Raw genomic sequence first — 22,141 nt, 5'->3', positions numbered from 1 at the left:
CAGCACTGTGCTGCAGTGGCATTTTGGTTTAACAATTTTTTAACTGAAAGCATCTGTGCTCAGAGATGCTGCTTCTCTCATTTAACATGTGTTTATCAGGGGTCTTCTTTTCTATTCAGCAACAATGTGCAAGAAGAGATGCTAGAACAGAACCATTGAAAATTACGGAGTTAGGATTGCTATAAAAAAAAATCTTACAATTGTGGGAAGAATTTCACTAAATCATTATTTCTTTTTTGTGATCACTAGTACATTTAGAAACCTTTCAATTGCTCATTGTTAGTCTCCTTTGCTGCCTTGGAGTTGTGACAGCTATCAAAGCTTTTTTAGAGCAAAATGGAGAAAGCGCCACATAAAATACTGATTGGAACCAAGTTAGTCCTAATTAACTAAACTTGTTCCAGAACAGAAGAAGACATATTTCTGTTACAAGGAAAAATTAACTGGCTGATGCCTTGCCTGTTTTAACTCGCAGCAATGTACTGTGACTGAGTCACATAGTAGAATGCTGTTTTAGGCATTTCAGCACTCTAACCTATTAGTAGTTTTATATTGGGACTTTGTGTTTTCCCTTCTCATCACCCCCACCCTGCAACAAACGAAGCTATAAACCAATTTTATTTCTGTGCACAATTTCGCTTGCAGCTTTTTAATTTTGGAATTACTGAGGTAGAACTTTACCCTAGTTAACAATATAAACAATTTGTGTATTTTGTTTCAGACCTACATCCCTTGCTCTCTCATTTTCTACTGCAGTAAGACACACATTTCATCCATCTATTCCACCAGCATTTAGACACTGCATTGCTTTGAACGCAGCAAAGATGAATTAGCAACTGCAGGTCATTGTATGGGGTGAACAGCAAGTTGTTTCACCATAGAGCATTCACAGACGTTAGTTCTGCAAGTAGCTGCACAAGCAGCATGTCCTGCAGGTCATAATACAGTTACTGCTCTGCTAAAAAGCTGTCTTTCATCAAGGAGTAGACTAGCTTGAATTTACCAATTATTGTCTTTAAAGTGTGGAAACGGAATGAAATTTTGAAATCAGAGGACAGAGCTGAACAAACACTCCAGAAAGGGGATATGGTCAATTGAAACTGAAATCGAAAAATCCAGAAAATTTTAAATGGAGTGACTACAACCAATTGTACCAAGATGAAATTGGGTATAGGGAAATAGACCAAAAGTAGTGAAAATTATTCCCTTTGAAATCCCTAAAATCAGGAATGAAAGGGAAACAAAGACACAGAAGAGAAAGAGAAGAATTGAAATTGCAGGGAAAAAAAAACCAACCTGACACCCATGGGACATGTGCTGCCTCCTCATAATAGTTATGTAAGCAGGCTGTCCCTTCTTTATTTTCCTGGTTACTGGTAGATATTAGTATTTTAGAAGTACCTCTTTCAAGCTCTTTCCAGGTATGCTAGTCTGTCTTGCAGGTCAGGAACTGTTGCAAGTCACAAAAGTCTCTACTTCCCCCCATAGCTCCTCCCTGTTAAGAGTGTTTTGGGAATCTGAGGCTGTGGTACTAGAGAAAATACAATTTAAATTGTCTCACAAATAAAATTGCTTTTGCAGTAGGCTAAATCTCTTCATTTAATCTACTGGACTAGTTATTTACTATGTATCTGTTAGCAATACTTAACTAGAAAGTTTTAAGTTATTTTACTTTGTTCCTTTATCATCTTCAAGTACACTCCCATGTATGTCACAGTCTTTCAAAGAAGAGATGGACACAGTTCATAGTCTGCATTTAGGAGATGATTATGCAGGAATCAAAACCAGAGTGTTAAAGACCACAATATTCCTCTCCTCCCAACCACACCTATTCTTTTTTTAACACCGGGATTTCTGTGAAATAAAAATAGATGAGAACTTCCTAGTTGCATAATAGCAACTAGTTCTGCCAAGTTTTTCAAGGACAGGAAACTAAACAAAGACATTTCTAGAGAAAATAGTTTTAAAACACATTCAGTTATAAAAGTATGTATTTTTGTGCACAATATATAGTGTAACAATCAAAAGCAGAAACTGTAAACCTTCATTCTTAATAGCATTTAGACATACAAAGACGTACAAGTGTTGATTTCATACCATAGATATGTAAATTAAGCATCTACTCTATAGACAACAGTAAGACATCCAAGAAGCAGACTGTTTTTGACTAATATAAAGGCACCAACTCCCTCACAGATTTGGCTCTTGCTGCGTCAGAAAATAGTATTGATACTCAGATAATACTCAAGAGTCTCAGAAATTATTTTGTGTGGTATTCACTACAATATTACAGTTTTGATATACCAATCACAGCATTTTATCAGCCAGCATGCTCATTTATTGGTAGAGATTAGGCAAGTCAAGGACAAGAACAATGGTAAGGGAGAAAAACATTCCGATGTTTGGAATGTCCAAATGCTAAAGAGCAGGCTTGCACTGTGTAAGCAGAATAAGGTAACCACTTCAGTCTTCTGTTGCAGGAGACAATCATAATTAAATAACATATACTTTTGCTTTCACAACTAGCAGCAAATATTCATTAAGATACTCTGAAGTTTTTAAGAAGGAAAAAAAGACATAAAAAGTCTCTATGCAGGTGGCTGTTCGAAGTTTATTATGCAATGTTCTTAAAAGTACTTCTTTGCTACTTGCATTTTTAAGCACATTATCTTAATTTACTGAGTGGGTAGCTAGTGAGATTTTGAAATTCGGTAGCATTCCAACAATTACCGGAAGCTAGAGAGGAGCCAACCCACACTACTCAAGTATCTATTCCCCTAAAAATGACTTTACCTTATTCACATAAGGCAAACGACCACTGGCCTATTTTTACATGCAGCTGCCCCATCCTTTGGTCAGTTGTTTGGGGTTTTTTTGTTTGGTTGGGTTTTTGTTTGGTGGGGGGTTGTGGGTTTTGTGCGTGTGGTTGTTGGTTTTGGTTCTTTTTTCTTTAAATATCAAGTTGTACTGGGACCCAACTGAAAATATACTGGTAACACTGACTGTTATTTCTACTAAAAAGAAAATAGAACACTTAAACACTGTCCTGCATTTTGGTGGATTAGTGTCATCTCTGACTCTGGGATTCAATATTAGTAGCCACAGGGCATTTGTGGACTGTCCTTCAAAAAAGCACCCCATAATGCTATTAAGTTTTAATTATTTGTTCGATCAATTTGGTTTGAAGATTTTTGCCATCCAACACTGAGTATCACAGGTTAGTCCAAAACAAAATTTTCAACTTTAAAACAGGATAATATACTGCTGGGTGGAGTTAAAATAATCTAAGTCACTTAGAATTTAATTATTATTAAGATTTCAAGAAAATCTTTTTATATTACAGTAAAACCAGACTATTTTTCTTCACAGGAGAGTGGTTTACCTCACCTGTAAGAGCATTTTATTTGCAAGCAACTTGGACATGTAATATTTCCAATTGCCAGTCCCAATGTCTTCAATAATAAACCAGTCAGGAATCTATTTAGAACTAGTTTATTTAGAACTAGCATACAGTTCATAAGTAGCTACTGCTTCCTCCAGACTTGTGACAAAGAAGTTTCACAATAAGCTTTTCTGGTTTTGGTAGATTTTAGAAGCACCCCCAAAGTCACTGCTGAGAGCAAACTCTGCACCAGATCTCAATCATTATTTTGCACTGGAGAAAGGCATAAACTGAACTCCAGTGAAAAGTGGCTAAAAGAGAGTAAGATATGGGATGCAAGCAAGCTGCATGCTTTTCTACTCAGTTTCTTCCAGTTCAGATGCCTCATTCAAACACTTCAAAGTTAGCTTTTAGATGAGAGGTGTAAAATTTTCCATCAAGTAAATACCTTAGGGAGATAGTTTTATCTTCTTCTACTTGTGTGCATGGGGCTTAGATCAGATATGTATATACACACAACAAATATTATCAGAACAGTGCAGCATGATTAGTCATGGCCTCCAAACTGATGTCAATTTACAGTAAAGAAATGGAAACCTGTATATCCCTCTGGCTACCATTACCTTAAAGTTCATGTGGTTAGGAAGTGTTTTAAAGCCCTCAACCCACAAGTTGTAAGTAATGGGCCTCTTCAATTCTGTGATCCACAAATTCAACTCCAAACCAATCATGTGGTTTGGATTGTAAAACTATGGTTAGATGCTAGAGATACAAATCAGACAACATTCACCTAGTCCCTGTTTTAGTGAAGACACTCAACTTATGAGGTATTTCAAACAGTGCAAAGTGCCCTCTCCAACTTTCCACAGCTGTGAATTCAGGTTACCCTGCTTGTTCAACTTAAATAAAGGACTGAATTTCAGGTGCAGGGAAAAAAAAAAAAAGAAACTGGGAAGAGGAATCAAACATGCAAGAAGATTCTCAAAGCCCTAACACTTTTAGCCCTGAGCAGTTTAAAGAAAGTGAAGGCAGATGAGTAGAAGGAAGTTGGCTGCTTTCTTGGAGTCAAGACCATGTTTACATGAAGCAATAAAAGATAACTAATCCCTACAGAAGGGGTACTGCTTCATTTGTCCCAGCCTCTCTTATTTCAGAATAGAAGTTTCACAGATTCATGAATATGGTGGCTTGCAGCTGGAGAGGCTGTCATTGAACAATGACAGCAGGCTTTAATTTTCAATTAGTTTCTTGGCTCTGATGTTTGCTTGCTCAATGCGTTCCCTGTTTGTATCGGCCTGAAAAAGAAATTCATAGGTCATTTGCAGACTCAATGCAAAACAATTTAAAAATTCAAACTGACATGAACTTCTGAATTGCAAGGTATCATCATTGTGGTACAGAGAAGGGGAGCAACTTCTGTATGCTGGAAGTAATTTTTTTTTCCCTAGAGAGCATATGGTGTCAATTTTGGTAGAAACAACAAAGAGAAAAAGGTTTTACTCTTTAGCTGACTTTCAAAACACATCAGCTTTCCTCAGCTGGTAAGGAAGCATGTTAACAAAACAAGGGAATAAAAATTCTCTCCCAGTGTTTAGACATCTTATGAACCTCTACAGAGAAAAAAGGTTGCTCTGAACTAGAAGTAATAGTGAAAACTGAGCCTATGGGCATGAAGTCAGATTTATTTTGTTTAGTGCAAATCCATAATTTTCATTCACATCCCCTCCAATGTACTAGTGCTGTAACAATATGGTATTTTAAGAACAAGCTTTAGATTTTATTATTTTTTAAAGCATCAAAAGTCAGGTCACAGTATCTCGGTTGAACAAGTGTGAAAATACAGTTTTACTGAAAGGTATGATAAGGAGTTTGTAAGTAATTCCCCAATTATGCAGTGTCTTGTGGGGAATGTGCAGGAAGTGTAATACGCACAAAATCAGCCTCTGCCCTCACCATGAGTGAAAGCCCTAAGAAGCTCAACCTGTGCCAAGTATTAGCACAGGTTTATGTGCCAAGTATTAGCCATTTCACACCTTTGTCTTGAAATGGGCTGGGCAGAGCACACTTGCAGTTCAAGTCCCTCCCTCCCATTCCCTCCTTCCTGCCTTTTGGGTCAAGGCAAGGGGAGGGACAAAAACCTACTATGGAAAAGGGAGACTCTAATCTGTTAACAACACTTTGGAAATACTAATCTAGTTACTAGATCTTCTTCTAAGAAAAATCCAGTAATGTAAGTTTCATTATGGGTTTCTTCAGACCACGAGACTTGCATAATACTACCCAAAGTCACCCAGTCAAGCCTATTTCCAAGGTGAATCAGAATTCTTTAAAAAACAGAAGTATCAATTATATTCTGAAGTTAAATTCTGTTTCTTTACATGATACTGTTGTTTGGAAATTTACAGACAACATTTGGTTTGGTTTCCATGCTGTTCACTACATTTAAGAAGTTATCAACATAGGATTAATTTAAATATCCTGAGACAAGTTGCCAGTCTCAAAGCCAGGAATTGCACTTTCATTTTTATTCTGGTCTGCAAAGCAATTCTAACTTGTATACATCCCATTTTAATTATTAGTAAGACTTGATCAGCAAGATTTATTCAAATCACTAAACCAAAGGAGCATCAGGCCAAAAAGAGATGCTTGAATCTACTAAAACACTATAACTAAAAACAGTAATTCCCACTAGCAGTTTATTTGACCAGGCAGTTTTCAGTCTGCTTTATAAGTTATAAGAATTTCACACCTCATTTTAAATTCAAAGAAATTTTCTAGTGTACTTCCAAGTGTCTGACTTTTTTAACACGGTAATCAGATGTGCAGTTTCAGGGAACAGTTAATGCATCCTCCATATAATCATGTTGATTTGACTTATCAATACTAAATTACTAGACAAAACTGAACTGTTGACACACATGCAACTGGCATTTTTGTCACATCAGAGGAATTCCATTCCTCTTTCTTTCTTTAAGTCTACTGCAACATTTCAGTGAGATTTTTTAAATCCCATTTTGTCTTAATACTATAATTTCACAGTAATCAGTGTTTGCTTCTACTTTTTGAAGTCCCTAATACACACTATTCATTAAAGGTTTTTCTTCCTTTCTCAACCAGGATGCCTATAAAACAACTTCTACTCATTTCAGAATACAGACATTTCTAAAATAGACTTAGCATTCTCATTAAGCTTCCATTTGAAAGAAACCTCCCAAAATATATTCATATACGGTTAATCTGTTTGGAGAAGCTAACACTTAAATAACTAAATTATATATATATAAAAGAAAGTTACTATAATTAACTTAATGTGCAGACCATTCCCCCATGCACCTACAAACTCCATTATTCCACAGTCTCCCCAGGTCCAATATTAATTCATCCACAAGAATTAGGGCAATGAATAACTTGTGTTTTACTTTACATTCATTATAGTGACTTCCTAGGAATTTTGAAGGGCCTTGGTATTGTTAAAAATACCTATTCCCTATCACAAGAAAAAAAAAATTCCTGCAAGTAACAATCCACCATGTATACCTCCAGTAAATGTTTGTACTTTTGATTCCATGAAGTTTATTAGTTTTCAGAGTAAGTAGTCATCTGTGCTGTATATTTAGGTTTCCTGGCACTCAAGCATTTGAAATTTAAGCTATATACCCTGTATGTATCAAGGTGTATCTCTTGTTCAAATCACTGCAACCTCGAGGATACCATAAACTTATCACGCATTTGCTGCAAATACAGTGAGCACATTCCTAATAACCTCTGAGTTACAACCTCTGAATTGAGAGCAGAGAACACCTTTGACGTTTACCTTTATATTTATCCGGTCTATTTGCTTATTCTGGGCATCAATCTCATTGCCCATATCCAAAGCCATGTTTTTCAAATTCCCAAGAATGTTTCCAACTTGAGCAAGATTTTCATCCATTTCATCTTCTCTGGCATCATTGGTTATCCTGTTCAAATAATTAAGACAATGTTTCAAGAATAAAGAACTTGCTTTTGTCTAGCATAGATTTAGTCTAGTAAAACTTGACTGTTTGTTGCATTATGCATTCAAACCAAGGTATGTTTTTCCCCCTTTTAAAACTCCCTGTACTTCAAGCAAGCATTCACCAAAAAAAAGAGTGCTGAGCTAGCCACTACTACAAAAATAGCTTTAAAAATTAAAATAATTACCTGAAGTTTAAGACATGAGTTTCTCTCAAATATACTTTATGACAGTAATAGACCTTGATATTTTTAACAGTCCCCTCAATAACTGAGTACTAAGCCTTACAGTTCTCACATCCAGAAACAGACTGACCATACCACCACTATGTAAAAAAAAAAGTGCAGGATGAGCACTACAATACTGAAGGTGTAGGTGTCTGCCATCACCTCTCCAAGACACAACAATTCCTCCAAACAATACTAAAATTTTCGATTTAGCAACCTGACCTAAAATGCATCTGTGAAAGAAGCTGACAACTAGTAACAGGATTTGTGCATTTGAGATTGAGGAATATGAGCTAGCAAACCTTGTAATATATCCGCCACTTGGTCCTCCAGAAGTCTGAGGCTGCCGCTGATTTATACTTCTTGGTTGCATGGATATCACATGGTCTGCTGAGTTCTCTGTTCCGTCTCCCCAGGTTGCTCTGTATGCTTTGCTGGCCTCAAAGTTCTTTGTCCTACTCCATAAAAATAAAAAATCTGAACCACTACATCAGAAATATAGCTTCCTGACTGAAATTCAGTATTAATCTAGAATTTTCATAAACATTTGTCTTGTGCCCAAAAAGAGATGAAATTTTGTAGAGATAAAACTTTGTCTATATAATACAAGTTCTTGTATCTTGATAGTACAAACACAACTGAGTTACTCTAAGGACAGTGATTACTTTGGTCTTAAGCTTTAATAAAAGAACAGTAATTTGCTTAAAGCAATATTTTAACAGAGGACAGAAGCTTATGACAGTCACAAGAAAGCTTACCCTGTCATAAAATAGAATTGCACTTATAACTGGAATTAATCTAGAGACAAGATTAGTTACCTTTCAGGAAGAAATAAGAATGAATGCAAAAACTCACTCAAATAAATACCTATATTATGCAAGAAAACCATTAATTGCTATAATTTTTTTAAATCAAACATTAAAAAATTACTTGGCAACAGAAGAAGTTAATGTTTTTCATGTTAACTTTGATTATGAACTAACAGTAATCATGTTTAAGTAGTTCTCTCATTCTGCAATTCAATTGTACTAACTCCATTAAATCAATAAGCCAACTTGGCATTATACTTTTTCTATGTAAATCATAGGTGGAAAAAAAATAAAGAAAGCACACTGACACAAAGCAGTCTCAAGAATCACAGAACCACAAAAGCATGAGGAGAAGAAAACCTAGCAAAATAAACTTATCTATGGGTGTTTATGTATTCAATATGGGAAATAGGTCAGATCCTACAAGAAGTAATCTAAAATGAACATATTGAGGGGAAAAAATAGAATAATTTCGCTGTTAATAGTGGAAATATTGCACCCAACAAAACCCTGAAGAAACCTAAACCAGTCAATTCTAGCTCCTTGTACATACACAGGCCTAAAGATGTCTAAGTTTACTGCAACTAGATTGAGCATTGTATTTTAATCTCATTTATACTAAAGCCATAAATGGAAGAGATCTTTGTATGATTTGCTTCTGGAGGAGCAAAGTCTTAGATGCCAGAGGCAAATGTGAGGACTTCATTAACAAAAAATAAGTGACCTGAGGACTAGTTGCACCTGTGAAGTAGACAGCCAGAAAAAGAATTACTGTTCAAAATAAGCACAGTTAAGAAGAAAACTTCTCATCACCTGATTTTAAGAGCTGTTTTTCAAATTACTACACATTCACATTTCTCAAGTTTCATTTTTGCAAAACTAAGGCAATTTACACAACCTGTCAAACCAGCAATGGCTCAAGCAGCTGCTCACCATTTCCACAGCTAATAATACCCTCTGTAATAATGGACATTCTCTATTCATGTCAGTATTACAAAATATCACAATCACAAGGAGAACCACATGCGGACAGACATCATGCACATGCAAGCACAAATGCAATAGAACATCACTTCAGACAGCTGGTTAAATATGCATCTGCACTACTAACACTGACCTTGTCCTAAAATCGACTTTCACCAGTTTAAGTGAATACAGCTTCTTATCCTAGTCTTCATTTTTAGAAAGCAAGCATCAGTGTTAGGAAAGAATGGAGAAGAAAGTAGTACAGATCAACAAAAAGATAAATTGTTAATAGTACATAGATTGTATAACAGTATTTTTTGTTTTCACAAAGCTTTTCTAAATAATCTAAACCTAGGAGAAATTAAAAAAAAAAACAGTAACTCAGCAAGTGTTCTGATTTAGCTTATATAGCTTTATGCTTTTATGAAAAATATGAAAAGCTGTGGAGGTAACTGACAAATAAATCTAACATTGAGAAAGGGTTGGTGTACCAGTAGATATATGAAAGACACTCACTCTTTGCTGCCCTCTACTTACCCATTTTTTTCCTATACATTACTGTCCAGTTTGGTACACAACACTTCTGTTCTTGTTATCTGTGTACTTGGAATGCCACAAGAGTTCACAAATTCTGAGCTTGTTTAGTGCCAATAAGCTGCTTAGCTTCAGTGAAATAAGACTATCAACTACAGAAAACAAAGACTGAGTGTGTCAAAATGCTCAAAGTCCACCAGCATGAGCCAGCTAATATATAGCTGTAAGCACATCTATCCAGAAGTCAGGACATCTGCATTTTCAAGGGACTAAAGCACTTAGATTTTCAGCCTTAGAAGTCACATTCACATCTATCCTAAATGACCATCTAAGTGCTATTCTCTTGGTTAAACAGACTTAGCTACTCCAAGGAATATTTACCTAAACTTCTGCTACTTCTCCATTGAATGATAATTGATTTTGCTCATGCTAAAGAGCAAAAACCAACAAATGCACACACTATTCACTTCAGTCACTCAATTTATGCCTCCTTCATTTGGAAGGGTTATGATCACATCCAATTAACACAAACAGTTTAGTACTTTACTACTTGAAGCTAGGACACCATCAAAAATAATTCTGACATTGCTCAGGCTGTTTACTTGTTTAAAAGTACAAATCAAGTGTCATACTAAAGATTAGATTACTCAACTGATGTAGATATGGCAGCCATAACACTGATGTTATAAAAGCAATGTGAAGCAGGTCTGCAAGAATTTACATAGTCACTAGTGAAAAGATTAAAGCAGTGTCTGCTCTGTTCTCCTAGTCTCACTCTCCCTAAAGCATGAATAAGTTATCTTGCTTTTAAATTAGTACAAAAGTATTTTGTGAAAAAATTATTTTTGGAAGCAAATTTCTAAGAGACAGGCACTTACATATAGCTTTATACAATTTGCTGTTCAATTTGGCCTCATCTGCATGGATATTAATTATCTTCTGCTAAATAGAAGCCTTAAATAGATTAGGCCAGAACTGTGCAGGATGCTATATAGCAGCTATATTTACAGTAAAAGGGGCACAATATTTGGTTAGATACAAGTTAGCTTTAGTTACTCTCATACAATTTTAAAAGGATGCAGCTCTACTTATCAAAACAATCCATTTTTGAGATTCAGCATTTTTAATTAGCTCTTTAATTAGTTAATATTGGGAATATCCTGGAACTCCAGGCGCAAGTACCAGTATAACTGACCTGTTGCAAGGACAGACACAGAGCCCACAGCATTTGTTGAGCTCTGTCAGTGTCTTCTCAGCTTCTCTCATGTCCTTGTTTATCTGGTCCATGCCTTCTTCTATACGATTTAGTTGCTCTAGAAGAGAAACAAGTAACCTGACTAAACATGGACTGGGAGAAGTGGGCAAAATTAACATTTCTTTATAGCAGGAAGAAGTTTCAGTTCTATCTTTATATGAAGACTATTGACTTTTTTCTTTCCTGCCTTTTAGGATTTTTTTTTTAATTTTTAAGAAAGATATTCAATGAGAGGTTTTGGTTACTACTTTGCAAATATCTTCCCCATCCTTAGAGCAGCATTTCTATTGCTACTTTTAGAATAAATGCAGCTAGTTACATTCATGCCATAGTGAAAGAAAGCAGCTTCTGTAGCAGAGCTGTGTTACACTGTAACTATCATTACCTCTCAACTACTTTAAAACATATTTTAAATACTACAAATACCTAGGAATAATCAACTAGGAAATCTCATTTTCACCTAAATAGTCTTTAATAATAAGCCTTTAGTTTCAGCAACAACTCTTCTACGATAGTTCTTTTCTTACATTTGTTACATTCTAATGTTGATTTTTAGTGTTAGGGAAGAACTTACCTCCTTGCTCATCCAGCATGGTAATAGTTTTGATGCCAACATCCTGGGACTGCAGAAAGAAATTTAGTTGCACATATAAAATGAGACTGCAATGCAAAATCAGAAGGTCTGGATAGTAAATTTGATCATCCATCCAAGATTATAATACAACACAGTACTTAAAATAATTTCTGTAGTAAAGCTATTAGAAGTCTCAAATTACCAGCTATGTTAGTGTAACAGGTAAGGTGCTTATCAGCCTATCTCAATTAGTGGGGCTTTTATGGTATTTTTGTGAGGTTTTTCTTACATTACAAAAGAGGATAAAATTTATTGTAATACTCAGAACTGTGACATCATCTGGCTAGAAAAGCAAACCTAGCTGTGCTTCATTTTGAGAGCCAGCATTTGGTTCATTCATCTCTACATCCTTCCAAAGGGCTTACAAGGTCTTTAGTGCTAGGAGCCAGAATGAAAGCAAGCAAAACAAAGCCTGCAAAATAATTTCTAAGAATTTAGCAGTGAGGAATATACTACAGCAGAGCTCTTTGCTGGCTCAGTGTCCTGGATCTAGCATGCAAGTTGCACCCATGCTTTACTGTAAACTGGCAGCATAGAATGAATCAGGAAACTACGATGCCAAGAGAAATTATGTTGGCTCATGACATTTACTTAATGCTTGTGTGTGAAGGATTTATCAGGCTACAGTGATCAAATGCCTTACTGCTAACAGCTGCATCTTCAGCAACCAGAACTGTGCAAAGTAGATTCCTCATACAACTTCACTTTGATAAACCCAAATACAGATTTGTTTCAAATAATGTAAAAGGGCGTTAAGAGTTTCTTTATCAGTTAAAACTGATGAACAGATTGTAAGATGTATGTAGAATTACTCGTTTGAACCAAGAGCAGTCATACTCTACCACCCCCCCCAGCTGACCCCTACTGTCCTCAGTAGTGAAACATTTCTAAACTGTTCACAGACAAAGTGAACTGAAATACAGACGAAAGATGTTATGAAAAGCAAATTTTGCAGCAGCCAAAGACATAACTGACCATCAGAAGACTTTTTACAACTAATCTGTAACATTTGGAGATCAGATCCTTTTGCTTAAAACAGGTAAAAAGGATATTGATTCTTCTGTAATCTAACAGAATGTGAAAATCATGCAGGTCATGTCATTCTAATGCTACTACTCAATTAAGGCAGCAACTTCTAATGATGAAGTGTGTGTGTCTTGAGAAAGACAAAAAACTGTTTAAAATTACAGTTACCATGATACTTTTTATACTTCATAAATCCAGAGAATTCAAAAGCTTTTTCTTACCTCAATTGCCAAGCCAAGAATCCTCCTTGTGCTTTCCAAAGACTAGAAAGAGAATTTTAAAATGAGTGCATTAATTACTTATACACACATTAGTATCTGAAATTCTTCTCTGTCAGTTCATTGTAGTAAGGCAATAGTATACACCTTGTACACCAATAGTTCATCACCTTGTCTATATTTAATACATGCTACAACATATTGGCAGCACATTAGTTTTTCTTTGTTTTTAGTCCTTGCTATTATTTTTCTTATCCCATTGGAAAGTCTTAAAAAAGATTACATATTCAAATGAATTTTAGTTAAATAAGAAAGCCATGAAGTATCAATACAATTAACAATGCTGTAGGTGACCAAATTCTATCATATCAGTAATCACAACTGGTTGATCAGTACTCAGTAAAGCAAGTGACTTCAAAATTCAGCAGTTATAACTCATTCTTATTTTTAGTAGTCTTCACTCCAGTATTCACCAACTAAGGAGAAAACTTAAAACATTCAGCTATAACCTTGCAGAATCATTATCCTGGTCCATATCGTATTTGTTTTTAAAAGATATTCTGATCTTGTTAGGCAAATACTGTAATCCCAGATGTCTTCCTATAATATTTACCTCATCAGTGACCTGGTTGGCCCTCAGCTGAATTTCTTCAGGTGATAGCTCATCCATGATGAGGAAATACTACTTGTAAGGAATCACGTTAAAGAGAACCTCCCCCCTGTAACAACAGATACCAAGTAAGCATTAGAATTATCATTTCATCAGTATTTTGAGTTGAAAGTAGAAGATAGTTCAAAGAACGAGAGCCTATACATTTCATTCTGCATAGTAAAACATACCATTAGGACTAGAAGACACTAAAATAATTATACAGCTGATACGACCTAACTGAGGAGCTAAAAGAAATATAGGAACAATCAGTATATGAAGAACGTTTTTTTCCAAGATTTGGCTTCCTAAACATTTTTGAAAAAATACTATGGTTAGTAAGGTAAAAAACAGGAATAAGGTCTTTCCATTTCCATTGAAGAATTTAAATATCCGAAAAAGGAGAAACATTTTCACAGATGAAACACCACCTAAAATGATCCCAAGTAAGACTCTAGAAATGGTTGTTGTTATTGTATGGTGAATTCCTCAAATGCAAAAGGATCCACAAAGGTTTTAACTGGTATGTCTGAAACTGTAGCAAAGGTTTTCTGATCTATCTTTCTCATAATAAGCACAGGGTCATAACTGAGGTCCCAAGACACCATGATCTACCTTTTGCTAAAAACAGAAGATATATATTTTGCCTAAAAGACAAGATGAATTAGCAATCCCATCAATAAGTGTATTCCTATCAGAGACAGGTTTTTCGGAGTTAAGAATCTGCATTTTTGTTGGAGGAATGGTAATAAAACCATCACTCCTAGCAATGGGAAAACAGAGCTCACAAGCTATACAAGAATTTAATGAGATAGCACATAAGCAGAGAAATAAGAGGATATTTCCCCCCCAAATTTTCCCCCTTAATTTTAAATTACTCCTTGATCTTTCACATGAGTAGGTTGCAAATAAGTTCATGGTACTCATGGATATAATTCCAAACATCCTGCTTGACTTGACTAATTTTCTCCTACAAGATCAGTATTTTAGAATATCTAACAAAAGTAATTGCTCCTAGGAAGTTAAATTTATGCAGATTTGCCCAGCTGTTACCCCACAGCTCCTCAGAAGAAGTGTGCATTACTCTGATGGTAAACTGAAATCAAGACACCTAAATCCCTTACAGTTGAAGTACTTAAAAGATTTAAAGAACATTTCAGCAGGTTTGGTCTTCAGCACCAAGCATAGCCTGAGACTATGGCTCTAGGAGATTTCTGTAAAGTAGATGTCAGTGTATGTTAGTTTTTGCTATCATTAAATAAAAAAAAAAAATCAAGATATTCTCATACAAGGCCTCTAACTCTGTTTTCAGTAGTCCAATTTCAGTGTATAATCAGTAAATTATCTTTTCATTCACAGGCTTAAGCTCCTTTCATAAGGTTTATCTGAGGCAGTCCCAGCCTTGAATTTGAGAACACTCTTCAAGCTGATTTGCACACCTAAGGACCAGTAAACCTGAGACAGGGAGGAAAGTACCTATTTTCACTGAATAAGATTAAGCAACATCTCTGAGCAACCTGTTCCAGTGCTCAGTCATCTGCACCATGAAAAAACTTTTCCTCATATTCAGGTGGAACTTCCTGTGCATCAGTTTCTTCCCTTTGCCTCTTGTCCTGTTGCTTGACACCACTGCAGAGCCTGGCTCCATCCTCTGGCACCCTCCCTTGAGACACTGATAGACATTGATGAGGTCCCCTCTCCATTGTTTCTTCTCAAGGCTGAGCAGGCCCAGCTTCCTCAGCCTTTCCTGGTAGGAGAGATGCTCCAGTCTCTTAATTATCCTCCTAGCCCTTTGCTGAACCCACTCCAGGAGCTCCATGTCTCTCTTGTACTGAGGAGCCCAGAACTGGACACAGCACTCCAGATATGCCCTCACCAGGGCTGAGCAGAGGGGCAGGATCACTTCTGACCTGCTGGCAGTGATCTTCCTGATGAACTCCAGGTTCCCACTGGCCTTCCTGGCCACAAGGGCACTGCTGGCTCAGTTGTTGTCCACCTGAACCCCCAGGTTCCTCCTGGCAGAGCTGCTCTCCAGCAGGTCAGCCCCAGCCTGTGCTGGTGCCTGGGGTTATTCTTCCCAGGTGCAGGACCCTGCACTTGCCTTTGTTGGATTTCTGACAGTTCTTCCCTGGCCATCTCTCCAGCCTGCTGAGGTCCTTCTCAAGGGCTGCACAGCCCTCTGGGGTATCAGCCACTCCTCCCAGCTTTGTGTCATCAGCAAACCAGTTCTAACAGCTGACAGACAGGCTTTGTGTTCACCTAGCTTGCTCACATCTTTATGAGTAGCTCCAGTGGCAGCCAGCAAGAAGTTCTATAGAAATGCACAGCATTCCACTCACTTTTGCCCTAAATTAATAGTATTTAGTCTTGACACTGTTTATAAATTGACCAAACAATCAAGAAATCCAGCTTCAAGATGTGGAGAAAAAACCCTTCCAACACAGCAGACACAGAGGGGAAAAAAAGTTACTTCCAGGATTTTTCAAAGCTGAGTTATGCATGTGCTTATCTTCTGATGCTCATATTCAGACACCTGCAGTGCTTTGCCTCTTGTGACATGAAACCATAATTTAAAGTGATGGCTCATATAATCGTGAGGGTATGACCTGTGTGAGTAAGCTAAGTAAAACCATTCAGAAGACTTGGTTAAGAGAAATGTTCTGACAACCTTTATCATAGATAAAAGGTCCAGCTATTTGCTGAACTTTTCTGATAATTTCTTGAGGTCTTATGTCACTGAAGTAACAGAACATTTTTTTCTTTCAACTTCCTGGCAAGCTTATCTGCCTTCACTTTTCAGACATTACCATTAGAGTATACAAAACAAGACATATTAAGATTTCCTTACTAAGACAGGTATAAGAAAGCATGCTCTTTGAATTAGTATGATTATAATGTCTGTTTAAAGTTGAATATCCAAGCCAAATGCATTAGACTCCAAAAACCCATAGTTTTATTCCTGTTAGTTTGCAGCATTGCTTTTGCAAGCACAGGCACAACCTACATGGTAGCTCTGCAGAGGCAATTAGTGCCATAAGGCAGAACAGAAAAACACATTCTCTAGGCAATAAAACTTCTCACAACATAGCAGTTAAAAATATTTTAAAAAGCACACAACACTAATTTAAAACAAACAAAACATTTCCAAAATAGGCTGTTTCCAAAGACGTGAATACAGACTCAATAGCTACAGGCCTAAGTGGAATAGCTGAACAAAGCAGGTGCCCTTCATGCAAGATACCTCTCAAAAGAAATTTTAACAGCCAAGATGAGGCCATTTGCATTGAAGTAACTCAGCTGTTCCAACAGAACACAATATACATACATACAGAAAGGACACTCATTTACCCATCTTTCTGCCTAGGAATCAAAAAACATCCTTGGAGGTATCTTACTCCAATGTTAATGGTATAGGACAAAATTTATAAGGCATTAAGATTACTCAATAAAGACAAAATATACAGAGAGAAAAAACTTGATATGGTTAAGATAACATTTGTTATGATAATATTTGCTAAGGCAAGCATTTATTTTAACACTGATACTCAATGTCTATTTTCTTCACCTTCCTTCCCCTAACATTTACAAAATCCTAGCCACAAAATAAGCAAAGTAAAAAAAAGACAAGAGCCTACGAAGATATTTCATAATTATATCAATATTCTGCTATTTTTAATTTTCTTTCTAGATGGGCAAACTTTAAACAAGAATCTAAAGTACCTTAAGACAAAGCAGTACTCCTTTAAGGAAGGATGTGATGTCAGCTTTGTTTACTTTCTTTTATCAGTTTTCTGCAGTATTTGCTCAGTTAAACACATTTCAGTACAACTCCCCTTCTGCCCCTTTCAGAGTAAGGCCTGGTCCTTGCAGACTATGCAAAACTAAACTTGCTACAAAAATGTATTTTCTTAAGATAACTGGGCTCATTAAATGTTTCTACTAGGAAACAAATTACAACACATTCATTACCTTAACTATGACAGCCTTATAAAAAGGAAGATTGAGAAACCAGAGCAGCAAGGAAATAAACACATGGCCATCAAATTTTTACAGCTATGCTTTATTTGGGAGATTGCACAAGATAGAAAGAGTTCTTTGAAATTCCAATTCCAACCTAAAGCTTTAGATCTCTTCACAAGACTACTCATGTTGGGCTAAGCCATCCTGTAAGTTCACCACTATAATACATATCATAACTACAACATTGCTGCCCAAGCCAGTTGAGGATGGATTAAGCTTAAGTTACTTCTATCTCCTGGACAAGAGGAAACAAACTTATGTCTGCACAGCCTTTTTTCCACTCACTATCCATTTAGTCATGGCTCCGAAAACCCTGAAAAACTTTCAATTCACTCTCCTATGTGAAGTTCTTAGGTTGGAGAGGACTGAAAGACAAAACAAAGTTATTGCAAAATAATGAGGGACAAAAGAAGCACTTTTGGGGTGATTTTATCATTGTCCATTCAAAGCATCACTGGTTTAGAGATCTTAATTTTGTTAATCAACACTCATAGAGCAGTGGAAGCACTTTAGTGGGTTCTTTATCTAACTTGAGAAAGCTGGAAGGTGACAAACTGATGTGAGCTATGGCTTGGTCTCTATTAGCAGGAGGGTGATCCCGGGAGACCACAGTGCAAATTTTTCTTTGGGAAAAGCACTGCTGGCACTGCCCCATTTGCGGTGGATCAGTCCCAAGCACTGGGTTCTGTCCCCAGCTACTGAACTGGGAGCTAACATCTGCCAAGGCAGAACTTCCATAGTGTGAGAGGAGCAAATTCAGTGTTAGGAACCCCCTTGGTGACCTGTCTGACCACGTCCCCAGGTTTAAGTACCCGCTTGTGATCAGAAAGCTACGGAAGCATCACTTCATCCAACAGCAGTTCACTGGCTGCTTTCCTGACAATAGGCACATTAAAAACTTTGGTGGGGAGGTAATAAAGCATTTGAATGGAAAGACCCTCAAGACTTAAAGCATTGCTGTATGCAGCCAGCAACAACATAATCACCTCTGCCACCCACCTTCCCTGAGCACACGGTAAAAAATTAACATAAATTTTTTTTTGTTGTCTCTCTCGTGGGCCTAAAATACACCACTGCACCACTAAGGGTTTTCCTTGCAAGTATTTTCATTTTCATTCAGAATTACTTGCCAACTGGAAGTCAGTTCTTTATACCAAAACACTCAGCTTCCAATGCAGACAAGTTTCAGAAGCCATTACAACAGTGACTTTGCACAGCATTTTTAAGGTTTTTTTTTTTTCAATACCAATAATCTTCTGGGATTTATAAGACACTTCCATAGTAATGAAAGCTATAGTAGGCAAGTTACATTATTTAAATATGCTCTTCTTCAGCACTTAGCTGAGAAGCAATTCTAATGCTTATTGTCATTGTCTCTAGGAAAAACGAAAACTTAATTCCTTGCTTTATGACCACCACAACACATTAAGGCTGTGCTGTCCAAAATACTCAAAACCCTTACTGATCTTTATGAATTTAAATTAATTGCAGGGTGCCGCAATGCTGATAAAGTGCTTGTTCAACTCCAATTACACTGTCCACATCTGGACAGGGAGAGGCTGACAAAAGCGACAAGTTTCCTGCAGCCAGACAGCTCTACTTGCACCAGATCAATATTGTTTGATTGCGGGCACTTTTACAAACCCACCCTGAATAAGATTTTTGTTCTGCATCTCTAGCTGGCAAGAAGCAGTTTTGTACCTCTGATAGGCTGAATTCCTTTCAGAATTTTGAATGCAATTCAGAAATGGATATATCCATTACATTTGCTACATATCAAACTACTTCCTTACTCAGTATCTGAAGGTCCTCTATTTGCACATACCCCTTTTCCTGTGAAGTTATGCTTTTAATCAATATCACAAACTTGCCTTCCTCTTTCACTGATAACTTGTAAACTGGGGGGGAGAAGGAAACAGCCTATCCGGTGCATCTACAAGTATAATTGAGAAATACAGCTTATGCCTTCTTACCACAAAGATAGGAACTAGCTGCTGATACAACCCAGCTGTTGCAGCAACTGACTGGAAGCCAGTATCTCATGAGATGTATTTTTAGCTGTCAGTGAATTAGTGCAGCCTCAGGTGATTGCAGATGCTCTCAGTTCCTTCTCTTATTAAGGGAGCTGTTGCCTTCCCCAAAAGATGGAAAAATTAATGAAACAATATTCTTAGATATGTGAATGTTAAGTATGAATTTCCTGTGCATACTCACAAAGCTCAAAATTAGACACCTTTGTGTTTAGTGATGGAGGTTTTTTTGTTCTCTCAAATTCTTCATATCACTAATACAGAAAAGTTGGGTTTTTAAAACCCTTCCTTAACACAAACAGCTATCCTACTTGCTAGTTAGCTGAAATTCAGCCCAGCTAGTACAGGGTGGTACAAGGCATCAGCACCAGAATGCACTCCTCCAGAAATTATTATGTCTACAAGATAAATGAATAAAGCATCTGTGGCCCTGGAGGAAGAGGCCAGGGCCCAGGACCAAGACACTACTCTGCCTGCTTCCTGCTTTCCCTTATCAGCTTCCTGAACACACTGCACAGAGGCGATAGCTCAAAGAATAGGCGCTACCAATGCCACCTCCTCTGTGCACTGCGCTCAGTTCTACTCTCACCTCAGCAATTCATTTTTGCCCCTGAAAAAGCCTCATGAAACCTCCTCCAAATCACATACTGGCCCATACAAATTCACAGTCCAACTTTGATCATTTACTGAGGTACAGACTCCATTTCTCCTAAAGACACAAACTGTGCTATATAATTGTGCCCCTACTTCAAAAACTGCGGAGCAGAGGAGGTCAGGCATATAGACTGGCTACTAGACTGCCAGTAAGCAATAAAATGCTCAATTGCATCAAGCAGTTGATATCACAAGTGGCTTTGCCTTTGTCCCTAAACACCTTCCTACATAGCTGTTCCCTCTACAGTACAGAATCATGTTTGTTTATGAAGGGGAAGTAAAATAACACCCTTAGTTCTAAAGACTGAGCATCTAGTAACCTTTTTCAGAGAATAAAACAAAAAGTAAGGCAAATAGTTAGAGAGGTTGCATAAAAAAATTTCCCAAGTTCCCTTAGATCGTTTACTTAGAGTGTCATGTGCTGACTTCACATTAAGTGAAACAGAAAGAGAAAAAAGTGAAAAAAGCGAAAAATAAAGGTGACTCATTAGTAGCTTCCCAGAAGCACCAAGGGCATCGAAATGTACAAGTGAAAGAAGCACAAGAAGCACTTCGATTCTTATTGTTTACTACATAAATACTACAGCATTTTACAGATTAGTCTAAAGGCAGCAGGACACAATACATAAGCTTAATAAGAAGCAACAAGAGGCGGGTTTTCTCCTGGGCCCTACTAACAGCGCAATTCACGGGCTCTCACCAAGCAAATAAAAACCACCTGGACATGGCATTGCCGCCCCCGCTAGGGGCGAGCACACGGGGGCGGGCGCAGCCCAGGGCTGCGGCGGGGGCGCGGAGGACCTGGGCCCAGTGCCCCGCGCAGCCGACACAGGACGGCAACCGCGGCGGGCCAGGCCCGCCTGGCCCCACTGAGGCTCCCGGCAGCCACAGCCCGCCCCGCACAGGGCGCTACGCGGCACGGAGGAGGACGCGGACCGGATCAGACAGCCTGCCGCCTCACCGGGGCCGCTGCGAGCTGCCAAAGCCCAGCCTGTCACACACCTACCGGCACCGCCACAGCCGCCGCCGCTCCCTTACGCCGGGCCGTCCCTTTAGGCTCCCATGTCCCGCCCGTCCCCACTGCCGAGCCCCGGCCCTCGCGCGTCACCGCCGCCCCCGGAAGCGGGGGCGGGCCCGCCCCGCTCTTCCGCCACTCCCAAGGTGGCGGCGGGAAGGAACCGCCCCCGGCGCCCTCGATCCGGCCGGAACACCGGCCTGTGTACAGCCGGCATGGCGCCCCGCGAGGGTGCTGCGCCTCCTTCCCTCCCCCTTGAAGTGTGAGAGTCTCAGTGCCGGGTGTGGGTGTGCATGTGGTCGCCCGCGGTCCCGCCGTGCTTACCGGAGCTGCGGCAGCAAACAACGCAGTACAGAAGTGGCCCTATTTGTATCGGTGGGGTTTTTCTCCAGTTTACTCTCTACGAGGACGATGAGTGTCAGCGCCCTTCTGCCACCGGCGGAGAGGAGGGCAGAAAGGGAAAGCTGCTCCTCGCTATTACTGACCTTATCCTTTGCAGCTGGACCGCGCAGCCTTTCCTGAGGTATATTCCTTCTCGGGTGTGGATAAGTTCTTCCCTGAGGCTGCTGTCGGGCTGTAAGCACTGAAAGCACAGCCGGTAGTTTTCACAGCATCAGGTCCTACATCTAAAGCCCCTCGTCCAGTGGAACTGCTGCTGCGATCTCAGAGCTGGGTCTTGGTTTCCCCCGCCTCTCAGCATCTCGGGATGCTCCAAGTCCCTGTGGACT

General features: G+C 38.4%; 1 protein-coding gene across 6 annotated transcripts; it reads right to left on the bottom strand.

Annotated features, from left to right (window-relative positions):
- Window positions 1-1,541: 1,541 nt before the first annotated feature.
- On the bottom strand, window positions 1,542-21,756 carry SNAP23 (synaptosome associated protein 23). Of its 6 annotated transcripts, none has more exons than XM_058806248.1 (8): window positions 21,738-21,756; window positions 13,659-13,764; window positions 13,049-13,090; window positions 11,742-11,790; window positions 11,108-11,225; window positions 7,906-8,058; window positions 7,197-7,341; window positions 1,544-4,677 (listed from the first exon to the last, which is right to left on the bottom strand). In XM_058806248.1, the coding sequence occupies exons 2-8, from the start codon at window positions 13,713-13,715 to the stop codon at window positions 4,612-4,614; spliced, it is 630 nt and encodes a 209-aa protein (XP_058662231.1). In that variant the 5' UTR covers window positions 13,716-13,764; window positions 21,738-21,756; the 3' UTR covers window positions 1,544-4,611. The 6 variants fall into 6 exon arrangements, with proteins under 6 accessions (XP_058662233.1, XP_058662231.1, XP_058662228.1 ...); XM_058806245.1 differs by lacking the exon at window positions 21,738-21,756 and adding an exon at window positions 21,405-21,475; XM_058806247.1 differs by lacking the exon at window positions 21,738-21,756 and adding an exon at window positions 21,401-21,419.
- Between the last annotated feature and the right edge of the window lie 385 nt (window positions 21,757-22,141).

This window comes from Ammospiza caudacuta, chromosome 6 (assembly GCF_027887145.1).
Source record: "Ammospiza caudacuta isolate bAmmCau1 chromosome 6, bAmmCau1.pri, whole genome shotgun sequence".
NCBI lineage: Eukaryota > Metazoa > Chordata > Aves > Passeriformes > Passerellidae > Ammospiza > Ammospiza caudacuta.
The sequence above is the reverse complement of the archived record's forward strand: the minus strand, read 5'-3'. Positions and strand labels throughout refer to the sequence as shown.